This window comes from Chiloscyllium plagiosum, unplaced genomic scaffold, assembly GCF_037043375.1.
Source record: "Chiloscyllium plagiosum isolate Xiang-an unplaced genomic scaffold, Cpla_swu_hap1 HiC_scaffold_30, whole genome shotgun sequence".
NCBI lineage: Eukaryota > Metazoa > Chordata > Chondrichthyes > Orectolobiformes > Hemiscylliidae > Chiloscyllium > Chiloscyllium plagiosum.
In genome coordinates, this window is record NW_028270168.1 from 10,605,220 (window position 1) to 10,617,724 (window position 12,505).

The window sequence follows — 12,505 nt, forward strand, 5'->3', positions numbered from 1 at the left end:
GACACCGAGACAGTTACTGTGACAGTTAACAGCTTGCTTTTAAAATTTAATCTTAGTTACCATACTTAATTTTAACTGGACTATTTGAGAGTAAACCTGAAATAGTACTTAAAAGCAAAATAGGAAATTTGATTTATCAAATTCTTGCACACTATTACTAAGTGTATTTAATAATAGCAAGATGCTTTTTTTTATTTTACAGGTTGCTTGGACTGTAATGGCTGGATTTGAGCTGGTACGGTTGTTCAGGCCAGATTCAAGGGTAGATGTTTCTATGATTGGTATTCATCTTGAAGGTGTCTTTCACGGAGGTAGGTGAATATTTTAGATGTTAAGAAAAGAACATTTAATGATTTTTAGGTTAGAAAATCTGCAGTGCACCAAAATGGTGCATACACAGCCAATTTATGTTGATGCTGTACAACATAGAATCCATAGAATCCCTACAATGTGGAGGCAGGCCAATGGCCCAAAAAGTCCACACCGACCCTCCTTGGACTAACCCACCCAGACCCATTCCCTCTATCCTATATTTACCCCTGATTAATGCATCTATCCTAAACATCCCTGAACACAATGGGCGATTTAGCACAGTCAGTTCACCTAACCTGCTTACCTTTGGTCTGAGAGAGGAGACCGGAGCACCCGGCGCAGACCTGGGGAGAATGTGCAAACTCCACACAGACAGTCACCGGAACTGGAACTGAACCCGGGTCCCTGGTGCTGTGACGCAGCAGTGCTAACCACTGAGCCACCGTGCACCCTGAGACCATGATAAGCAGTCTTGCATTTTAAAGTCATATGTTAGATTCAAAGGCTTTAGTAGACCACCTTCTGTTTCTACAATCCTATATTTCTCAGCCTCTGCGCTGCAGAGAAAACAGCCCCAGCTTATTCGGCCTCTCCCTACAGCTCAAATCCTCCAACCTTGGCAACATCTTCAGAAATCTTTTCTGAACCCTTTCAAGTTTCACAACATCCTATCAGGAGGTGAAGAGGAGAAATGTACATTTTGGAAGAGGGCAAGGGCAACTCTTGTGAAAGTGACTGACTTGCCTTTGACAGTTGCTTTTCAGCTAAATGAAGATTGGTATCCCTTTTGATCATGAATATTGGTTTTGATGTTCATATCTAGATTAAATTTTGTTCAGCGTCTTAGATTTTAACTATTCTGTTGACCTCCAAGAAGAAGAAAGTCAAGAATGTCCTGGTTGTTAACGAAGTTGGAAAAATATTTGAAAATTTATTCGAATAAAACTTTAGTTCTCAGCCTGGCTATTATCAAAATACAGGTTAAATATATTCTAATGGAAAGGGGTTTGATTTTGAATAGCGAAACAGTATGTCTGCCACTTGTCATTGCTGGACAGTCTCATATTTTATTTGAATAATTGTCCCAACAATTCTGCTATTTGTATCTATTTTCCATATCATTAATGTGTGAAAATATACTATGTCTTTCAGCGGACACTTTTACATCTTTTATCTTTGACGTTTTCATGACTGCTATCAGTGGCTTAGGAGTTTATGGAATTATTAAGGTAAGATCTCTCATTTTATATTAAAGTTAGGCATCTATCTGCATAAAAATATTCATTTAAATTGCATTAAGTTACCAATCTTTTTATATTGCATTTTTTCTAATTTGTGCATCTTTTCTGAGATTGTCAATCTGAATTCATGCATCATTTTGTCAACCAACTTGACACCACCTTGAATTTGTCATGTAACGGAATCTGGTACATTTTCTAAATGTCTATTTTTTAGCTTTCTTGGCCAGATTTTCTAAAAAAGCTCCAAGCATTTTTTTTATGTGGGATTAATAGGCTGCTTTGAACATGTGAAAAAAATGCCACTGATGTTCCAACTGCAAGAAGTTGACCTTTAAATGTTTATCTGAACGTACACAGAGCTTCATTTTACCCAAGTACAAACCAAGTATGGAGCACTACCTCCGTGTGCAGGCTGTATTAAATTATTATTAATACAGCTGCAGAAGTCCTGCATTACACTTCCCTGCAATTTTCATCCAAATTGGTCCACAAAAGTACTCTGAAATTGCATCTCTTTGCCTCTGAGCACAGCACCATGCCAAAATCTCACCTTTCTCAGTGTTTTCCCTCTGTAGCCTGTGAAAAGCTGGTGTTGTTATAGTGTGTAATGGAATAAATTTAAGTAATTAAATAGAAGTAGATTTACAGGGAAAGAACAGATAGGCTTTACAATGCTTGATAAGAATTTTGTTGCCACCGTTACCTGGGATTTGAACCCCTGGCAATAGTGCAGCCCTCTTTTCATTGTTTCCAAATTCTTGAATGGCTTACCCCTCTCTATTTTTCTAATCTCCTCCAGCCCTACTTACACTCCTCTATTGTGGACCTCTGATTTATAATTTCTCCACCATTGGCCATTCTTTCAGTGCTGAAGCCCTAAGCTGTCTCCACCTATTCCTTTTCCTTCTTCAAGACAGTCCTTAAAATCTAATTCTTCTACCCAGGTATTTTCTCTTACCATATTTTGTTTGATAACACTGCTATGAAGTGCCTGGGTTACTTTACTCTTAAAGATGCAAAATAAATAAATGAGCTGTACCCCTTCTGAATTCAAAATGAAAGCTGACTGTTAGGTTTTTATTATATGAATGGTCTTCAAGTGAATGGAATGAAAACTTATGGGATTAGAAGGACAAAGGCATAATGGATACAAAATTGACTGAGGTGCAGAAATCAAAATATAATTGTGAATGTTATTTTTCAAATTAAAAGAAATATACACATAATATCCAGAAGTTGATATTAGGTCTGTTCTTTTTGATATGTATTAATGAAATGGACTTGAGTATCCAAGTTGTACTTTCAATATTTATGCTGATTTAAAACAAAATCTCGAATATAGTGAACAGTGGGGTGCCCATTGGTGAAATGGGCAAACGTGGCAGATTTAAATTTTAATGTAAGCAAGCATGAAATAATATGTTTTTGAAGGAAGAATGATGAGAAGTAATTTGAATCAAGTTCCACACTTTAAAAAGAATGGAGGAACAGAAGCACATGGAAATATGTAATGAAATATTTGAAGGTGATAGTGCAAGTTGAGAAGGCTGTTAAGACATATATGAGCTCTGTGGCTTTGTTGATAATCAAATAGGTTACAGAAATAAGGAGATTCTTGAAAAAAATGTTAGGAGATTGTTTAGGACTTACCTGGAACATTGAGTTCATTTCTGGACTTTCAGAAAGATGTCAAGTTCCTTGAAAGGATGCAGAAAAGATTTACTAAATCAGCTGTTGAGATAGGAAGAGATTGTTGTGGATCACCTTGCAGAAGATAAAGAAATTTCATAGAGTTGATCATGAATGAATGAATAAATTGTTCGAGTTAGTTTGGAAAAGCTGTTTCTCGTGACAGAATAGTCAGTAAACAAAGAACAAAAACGTGACAGGTAGAGTAACTCCGGACAACAAGAAACATGTGCTACCTGAAGAGCTGATGGAAACTGAATCAGCAGCAACATTGAAAAGAGAATGAGACATGAAAGGGAAGAAAGAATCTATGGGTTAAGTGCAGGGAAGTGGGACAAGTTAGCTAGCTTCTTCAAAGTCAAAAGGTATGGCACTGGAAAAGTACAGCTGGTTCAGGCAGCATCTGAGGAGGAGAGTTGACGTTTCGTGCATAAGCTCATCATTAGTAATCATTCCTGATGAAGAGCTTATGCTCAAAACGTTGACTGTCCTGCTCTTCTAATGCTGCCTCCCTGGCTGTGCTTTTCCAGCACTGCACTTTTTGACTCTGATCTCCAGCATCTGCAGTCCTTATTTTCTCCGGGCTTTTTCAAAGAGCCATCACAATCACGATAGGTCAAGTGGACTCCTAATTATTATTAGTTTGTGGAATTAATGTTGAATTAAAATGTCTGTTTGTTGCCCATATCTGTTATAATTTTTTTTAATGTGGAAACCATATTGGTCTGTTTCCAGTCTTCTCTTACCTTAATGCCCAAAAATCCTTCAGTGATAGTCAAGTGAATCACAATTCTGTACTGGAATCTCTTTCATCAATATTGAATAAATACAACCTATCCCGAGGGATTTTAATGTTTTGAACAGATTAAAGCTTCTATCTTTTTTCAAATAGCTGTTGAATTTACTTGCAATATCTCAGGCATGTTGCCCATAAACTAACTTGGCAAAATCTTGGAGAAAGTATTAATATATTTACTGTTTATCACTCTTGCCTTGATTTCACAGGAGGGGGCAGGCACCCAGCGACAAAATTGACAGGGCCCCAATTGATTAAATCTTTCCAGAGTCTTGCCTGGCACCTGAATGGATTGAATAACTGCCACATAGGCGAAGTGTGGAATCTGGGATGATAATCAATGGTAGTCAGTACGGAAAAGAAACTTTGTTTGCAGCTGTGGGATAGGGGAGCGAGAAATACCAACACAATGTAGAAGAAATGTACTCCATGAAATATAAAGACATTTTCAATCAGTTATTTCACTTTTTAAATTTCCCAATCATTCAACAAAAATATATCGGGAAATAGCACTTCTATTGATCAGTTTTGTTTCCTTTTTTTTTCCTTGGCATAGTACTTTCCAGATTTTCTGATTCCATTTATATGCTACCTGGTAGTTGACTTCTTCATCTATTGCATAGAAGTAGTTGGCATCTATGTTGATCTTCCAGATTATATTCACGCAAAACATTATATTCAAAATGTGGTAAGTAGCTATTTCTAAGGTTCTTGGATTTTCCATTTTGAAAGTGAACAGTTTTTGTCTTTTTGCCTCTCGATTTTCTTTGTATGTGTGTTGTTTGCTAAAGAAGAAATTGATAATAGCGATTCTCTTACTTTGGGTATTGTTCCCAACCCCTTTGGAAGTCTGTTTCTATTAACCCTTCCTCACAAGAAAATCTACTGTCATCTCATTATCTTCTCAAACTACTATGTCATCCCGATGTGTTATTGCCTGCTAAGTACATGTCCACCTTTCCTACAATTTGTTTGTACGTCTCCAATCACTTTATGTTGTCACTACAATAATGAACTGGCCCAAGTAAAAGTCAAATTACACCATCTGTCATTGTAACCTTGAGTGTGGTTGACCATGTCAACCACCTATAATAGCTTTATGCTCAGTAGGAATGCCTTTGCCTGATTCTACTTCCAAATATCCTACTAGAAATAGATATCTAATTGGAATTTCTTGAAATAACTCCTATTCCCACTCCATACCATTAACAGTAGAGTCTCTAAGGTGCTATCCTTGGCAACGTTCTATTTCTCATTTACTTGCTATTCATTTTGCAACATCATCCAAAAAGTGTCATCTGCTTCCCTATACAGTCTTTAATTTGTATTGGCAGCATTCTGGCCGAATATCCAACCTGATATAAGCAGTAGCTTCTACTAATTAAACACTAAAAGATTGAAGCCATTGACTGAATGTGATGCAAATGCCAATTCCTTACCTCTGATTCTGGTCTTCTCTTCTCTGGTCACTGTTATGGGTTGATTGAAGTGTTAGGAACGTGGACGTCCTGTTTGAGCCTTTGACCCCATAACCTGTTCATCACAAAGACTGCTGAGTTATATCTCCATCCCTATGTCAATTACCCTGTTGAAACCATAAGACCAAAAGATATCAGAATAGAAACAGGCTATTTGATACAATGGGTCTGTGTTGGCATTCATTGTGACTGATGTGATCATCTTCAACTCCACTTTCTTGCCTTTTCGCAAACTGTGATTCCTTTACTGATTCCTACTGTCTCAGGCTCGAGTCTGCATAATAACCTCGCCTCACCACCAATCTTGATTAAAGTAAATTACTTACAGTGTGGAAACAGGCCCTTCGGCCCAACAAGTTCACACTGATCCTCCAAAGAGCAACCCACCCAGACCTGTTCCCCTACATTTACCCCTTCACCTAACACTGCGGGCAATTTAGCATGGCCAATTCACCTAACCTGCACATTTATGGACTGTGAGAGGAAACCCATGCAGACACAGGGAGAATGTGCAAACTCTACATAGACAGTTGCCTGAGGTGGGAATTGAACACGGGTCTCTGGCGCTGCGAGGCAGTAGTGCTAACCACTGTGCTAACGTGCCACCATTGTGGCAAAGAATTCCATAGATTCACTGCCCTCTGCCGGAAACATACCCATCTCATTTCTATCTTTAATGGGTGACTCCTTTATTCAAAGATTATTCCCTCTGCTCTAAAACGCTCTTAGAAGGTGAAATAATTTCCGTGCAACTACCCTGTCTAGCTCCCTAAGAATCCTGCATGCTTCAGTAAGGTCACTCTCATTCTTCTAAACTTCAATGAGTACAAGCCCAACTCACTCAACTTCTCCTCATTAAAAAATCCCTCCATATATGGACTCAACTTAGTGAACCATCTCTAGACTGCCTCCAATGTCAGTATGCATTCACGGTATTTCAGGTATAATCTGACTAGTGTCTTGTATAGTTTTAATGATGGGAAGTCAGCAATGTTTTGTAATGCTCTTTTTTTTATTTCTTTTTATGATTTATATTGCTTGGTTTGTACTTCTGATTAAGTGATAATTTTCCTGCCAAGTTTTATTTCCCAGAACGAGACAGTCTGATTGAGCCAGGCTCCACTAAAGCCATGATTGCATTCACGTTTCTGTTTCTATGCGTTTTGTGTTTGAAGGTAAGAAATACAGCTGTTGTTGAATGTCAAATTTATATTAGTATCTAAAATAGCAGCCATGAAGTATGACCTGTTGTTTGTCTGGAATTGATATGATTTGGGCATCAGAGCTGTTATATTTGCTACTTGAGATTCCCAAATAAATCTACTGTGTTTAGTCCATTCAAATTGATCTATGGTCATAAAATAAGAGATCTATTAAAATTGGTCAGTGAAGTACTTAAGTAAAACAAAAATGAATCCTTAATATTGAATTATGTATCCCTATTTCTAGACAGATTTATAGGAACAAGCAAAGTAGTTCAGGAAAATTTGCCAAAAAGGAAAGAATGACAGGCAAACATATTACAATTAGAACATTTTTAACAGGAAGACAAGGTGTTAGTGTTATTCATTTTACAGACTGAACCTCTGAAAGCAAATTCAGTGATTCAGATAAGGTAGTTAGGAGGGTTAGTAATCTGTCTTGTCTAGTACATATTCCGAATTGCAGGAAGAAGAATCCATTCTATCACAAACTTATCAAAGTGTTATAGTAATAGAGAGGAAGACAGAGATAGAAGAGCAAGTATGTCAGATGGTAAGAGCAGTGGAAGAGTGAGAGTTAAGTAATGTGCAATGCAAAACTTCTACAATCTGACCAGCCAAAACAAAAATACAGAGCAATTAGACAATGTAAACTTGTATTTAGAGAGAAATCCTCCAATTTTTCTATTAATGTTAACTTGGGAACCATAAGAAAATATAGAGGTAGGAAGTAAGTACTATATTAGTCAAGAATGTTGAGGATGTAGGGGGATCTGTAGCAATAAAATGGGATTATAGTTGCAGGGGATTTTAACTTTTTTAGTATTAACTGGGATTACCTTAGTATGAAAGGATTAGATGGGGTGGAGTTTAAGTGCATCCAGATTAATAAGGAGGAAGTATTAAATATTTAGCAGGTATAAAGTTGCATAAATCCTCAGTGCCTGATCAGATGTATTCCAGGCTGCCATAGGAGGTGAAGAAAGAGATTGCTGGGCCCTGGCAGAGATATTTAGTGCTTTGCTAGCCACCAATGAAGTGCCAGTTGACTAGAGGACAGCTGATGTGGTTTCTTTTTTTTTTCTTTCTTTTCGTTTTTTTCTTTTCTTGCCCGCGTGGCCAGTGACAAGCACTGCCCTTCACAGCAAGGGACAGTGCTGTGTGATCAAAACAGGTGCTTGCGGTTTATTTATTTTTTTCTTCTTTTTTTTTGTTGGAGGGAGTCCGCCTGGTTTTATTTATTTATTTATTTATATATTTTTTTTTAACCCCCACACTACCACCTAAGTGCAGTAGTGCTTATTTTTTCCCCAGAACCCATGGTGTGTGTGTGCAGGTGTGAGACACAGTGAAAGACAAAGTGCACGAATCTTTATTCAATTTCCACCACCAGGAAGATAGGAAAACACCCGGGTGGCCAGTGACAAACACTGCCCTGATGTGGTTTCTTTGTTCAAGAAGGGCAGCAGGGATAGGTCAGGTAATTACAGACCAGTTAGTCTGATATCAGTGATAGGGGAACCATTGGTTCTGAGGGACAGGATTAAACAACACTTGAAATGCAGGGGTTGATCAGGAATAGTCAGCACGGATTTGTTAGAGGGACATCCTATCTGACAAATTTCTGTTTTTTGAAAAGTTAACTAAATGGGGTTAGTGCTGTTGATGTTGAGTTGACCTGAGTAAAATGTTTGACAAGGCGTTGGTTGCTCCAGCCAGAGCTCATCCATTCCACCCATTCTTTTTTTATCTCCATTTTTTTCTTCCCTTCTGTGATTTTCTTTTCTTGTGTCTTCTCGGAGTCTTGGCATCGGACACCCAGCCTCTGAAGTCAGCAGCCCCAAGTGGAGACATCAGCGGCCTGGTGTGAAACGGGGGCTGTGGCCCATTGCAGAACATGGCAGCAGCCAGCAGTCAGACCACGTGGAAGCCCCCTACACTGGTCTGCTGTGGAGAGCCCTTGGAGAGAGACTGTGATATTTTTCCTTTTAACTTGCTTGTTTTTCTGACCTGTGGTTATATTGTGTATAGCTGCAATGTAACTTTCTTTCTTCTTTTTGCTATTCTGTAACTATGGATTGTACCTAAGTACTCTGTATCTATGATGACACCAAGAGCATATTGGTGACATTGTTACAGTGTAACTAATCTGGAACTGAAGAAGTTGTACCTAGGTACTTTTGTACCTCAGATGGTGCTATAAGTGGCAACTTACCAACTTTTCACTGTACTCGTTCAAGTACATGTGACAATAAAACTCATTCATTCATTCATTCAAGGTCCCACATGGAAGAGTGGTCCAAAAGGTAAGAGCCTATGGGGTCCAACACAAGTTGGCAAACTGTTGCAAAATTGACTTGCTAATAGGAAGCACGGTTTGGTGGAGGGATGTATTTGTGATTGAAAGACTGACCAGCAATGTACCACAGGAATCAGTGCTGGGACCTTCGCTGATATTTATATACGTTGTTGACTTGGATGTGAATGTAGAATGTGTAAATTTGCAGATGACACGAAAATTGCTGATGTTGATAGGAGGATGGACTCAGGCTACAGTCTGATATTGATCTGATAGTAAATTGGGCAGAGCAATGGCAGATGGAATTTAATTCTATTAAGAAACATGTTGGGAATTGTAAGATGGGAAGGCTATACACAATGAATGGTAGGACCCTCGGCAGTACTGAGGAACAAATGGACCTTTGATGTATAAGTCCATAGATCTCTGAAAGTGTTATCACAGGTAGACAAGATAGTGTAGAAGACATATTGGTCACTCACCTTTGTTAGCAGGGGTGTAGAATATGGGAGCAAAGAAGTCTTGATGGAACTTTATAAAACATTGGTTAGGTCACAGATGGAATATTGTGTGCAGTTCTGATTGCCACACTTTTGGAAGGGCATGATTGCACTGGAGAGTGTGCAGAGAGATTCACAAGGTTGTTGCCTGGGATGACAAGACTTCGTTCTAAGGAAAGACTGGATTTGTTTTCCTTCGAGCAAAGGAGGCTGAGGGTGAATCTGATTGAGGTATACAAAATTGAGAGGCAGAGACAGATTAGATCGTGAGAATCTTTTCTGCATACAGATGTTTCTTAAGACCAGAGGGCATAAGTTTAACACATGGGATAAATGGTTTAGAGGAGATCTAAGAAAAAGATTTTTCATCCAGAGGGTGGTAGAAATATGGAACATGCTGCCTGAGAGGGTCGTGGAGGCAGGTACTTTCCCAACATATAAGAAGCATCTGGATGAGCATTTAAAATGCCAATCCATAGTAGGCTATGGACCAAATGCAGGAAATGGAATTAGTGGAGTTTGGTGTTGGTTGGTTGGCATGGACATGGGCCGAAATGCATGTTTCTATGCTGTATGACACTGACTTCAAGGAGGGAGCAGAGTGTAATGTATCCAAATTTGCTGATTAAAAAGTACATGAGAATATATGTTGTGATGAGGACATTAGGAATCTGCAAGGGGATGTGAACAGGTTGAGTGAATAGTTGAATGCTTGGCAGATGGAATTTAAATTAGGAACATCCGTGGTCATTTGGGAATAAGAATCAATTATTTATACAGAGAAAGACTCCAAAAATGTGCAATGCAGAAGGATATGTGTGTTTTTGTGCATGAATCTCAAAATTAGCATGCTTTCTGTTTTTAATGCAAGGGGTTTAAGTTTAAAATTAGCGTAGTCTTGTTACAGGAGAAAGTGAGGACTGCAGATGCTGGAGATCAGAGCTTAAAAGTGTGATGCTGGAAAAGCGCAGCAGGTCAGACAGCATCAAAGGAACAGGAGAATCGACGTTTCGGGCATAAGCCCTTCTTCAGGAAGTCTGAATGTAGTCCAGAGTCCATGCGGGATCAGTCAGTTCCGTAGACAGGTGCTGAGGAAGGAGATGTGGCTGTGGTAGCGAGTCTGTTTGAGGACGTGGCTGTGGTAGCGAGTCTGTTTGAATATTCCAGTCAGCCCCTTAAACCTGTCCCACCATTCAATAATTGTAGTCTTGTTACAACTGTACAAGGTGTTAATGACACTGCACTTTGAATATTGTGTATAGTTTTTGATCCTGTATTTAAGAGAGGATATATTGGCATTGGTAGCACTTCAAAAGAGTTCACTAGGCTAATGCCTGGGATGAAGGAATTGACTTATCAAGAATGGCTAAATAAGTTAGTCCTTTATTCATTGTTTAGAAGAATGAGTGCTGGTCTAATTGAATCATAACAAGAAGGGGCTTGAGAGGATAGACGTTGAGAAGATGTTTCGTTCATGGGGAGTCTCAAACTAAAGGACATAGTTTCAGAATAAAAGTCCCTAAAAATTGAGATGCAAAGATTTTTTTTTCTCCCAGAAGGTGGTGAATATCTGGAATTCTTTACCCCAGAGAGTTATGGAGACTAAATTACTGGAAGTATTTAAAGAAGAAGTAGATTTTTAAAATATCAAGAGTTGAGGCCTATAAGAAGTTGACACTAAAGAGGAATTGAAGCCTGGGACAGTTCAGCCATATTATTGAATGGTGGGGCAGGTTTAAGGGGCTGAGTGGCATATTCCTGCTCCTATTTCTTATGTTCATGTATTCTCCAAAGATTTCTTGTGAAAACAGAAAAACATGATGTGGTCAATATGTACGTTATCAAAAGTGCAATTATGCAGGAATAGTTTAAGTATATAAAAGGAAAGATAAATGGTAAAAGTGTTGCATAAACTATGTGTGAGGATAATTGAATGTAATTCTCTTGTCTCTTATGTCTTATTGTATATACCATATTTACCTTGTCATGAAATGCATTAACAAATAGCATTTCATTTCCTTTTTTCCCAAGGATGGTGAATGTATGCAAACCTTTTCTTTTGGATTACAAACTGAAAAATGGAAGTTGGTCTGTTGTATAACTAAACGTTGTAGGCAAGTTTTGCACCTTGAAGATTAAGTGAAATTGTGTGGTGTATGTTTACTTGCACAAGACTGTTATTTTTTTGGAGAAAATGAGGACTGCAGGTGCTGCAGATCAGAGTCAAAGCGTGTGGTGCAGGAAAAGCACAGCCGGTCAGGCAGCATCCAAGGAGCAGGAGAGTTGACATTTTGAGCATAAGCTCTTCCAAATAAAAATCTTATTTTTGAAACGTTGACTCTCCTGCTCCTCAGATGCTGCCTGACCGGATGTGCTTTTCCTGCATCACACTTTTTGACTCGGTTACTTTTTGAACAGTGAGATGTTAGAGTGACACCAGGAATATTTGTAGTTTGGTTAAAACTTAATGACAGTCTTGGGATTGGTCCAGTTGTAGTTTGCTGCAGAACTATGAGTGCAGTGCATTCAGATGTCCAGAAGCTTGCAAAAAAAAGTACCCCTTACTGTTGTTGAGTGAAAAAGACAGAACTTGAAGACTCTACAAATAAATAGTTCTAACACAAGGAAAGACTCTGGACCACCTGATCAGCTGTTGGGTCAAAAATCATCCATTATTGTGCAAACAAGATTGCATCATCATCATTTAAAAGAAAATCAAAAGAATTATGAGAAACAACTCAGCACATTCTGGATTTTTGAATGACAGTTTGTTTTTTCTTTTTGTATTTTTCCCTATTTTATCACTTCCTTCAAACTGTACAATGCCATTTATTTACAGTATATCTATGAAGGAACAGACAGGTGAAAGGGGGACTAAAATTCAAAATAAATACAACAGTCATAAACCCCAATAGATTTCACTCTTGGCTTTCCAATCTAAACAAATATCAGTGTAAACTAACAACTTTGAGGAACTGTAATATTTTA

The 12,505-nt window shown here is 38.4% G+C and overlaps 1 protein-coding gene across 8 annotated transcripts in view; it reads left to right on the forward strand.

Annotated features, from left to right (window-relative positions):
* The window catches only part of LOC122563411 (lysosomal-associated transmembrane protein 4A-like), a 56,255-nt gene that overhangs the window by 23,689 nt on the left and 20,061 nt on the right, over positions 1-12,505 (forward strand). For 4 of the 8 annotated variants that reach the window (XM_087976720.1, XM_087976723.1, XM_043717151.2 and 1 more), the window contains exons 2-5: positions 203-311; positions 1,465-1,541; positions 4,595-4,726; positions 6,596-6,691. In XM_087976720.1, coding sequence (XP_087832846.1) covers positions 203-311; positions 1,465-1,541; positions 4,595-4,726; positions 6,596-6,691 — 414 coding nt within the window. Of the gene's footprint in view, positions 1-199; positions 312-1,464; positions 1,542-4,594; positions 4,727-6,595; positions 6,692-11,548; positions 11,632-12,505 lie in introns of all 8 variants that reach the window. The other 4 variants (XR_015752113.1, XM_087976722.1, XM_087976721.1 and 1 more) reach the window with 2 other exon arrangements.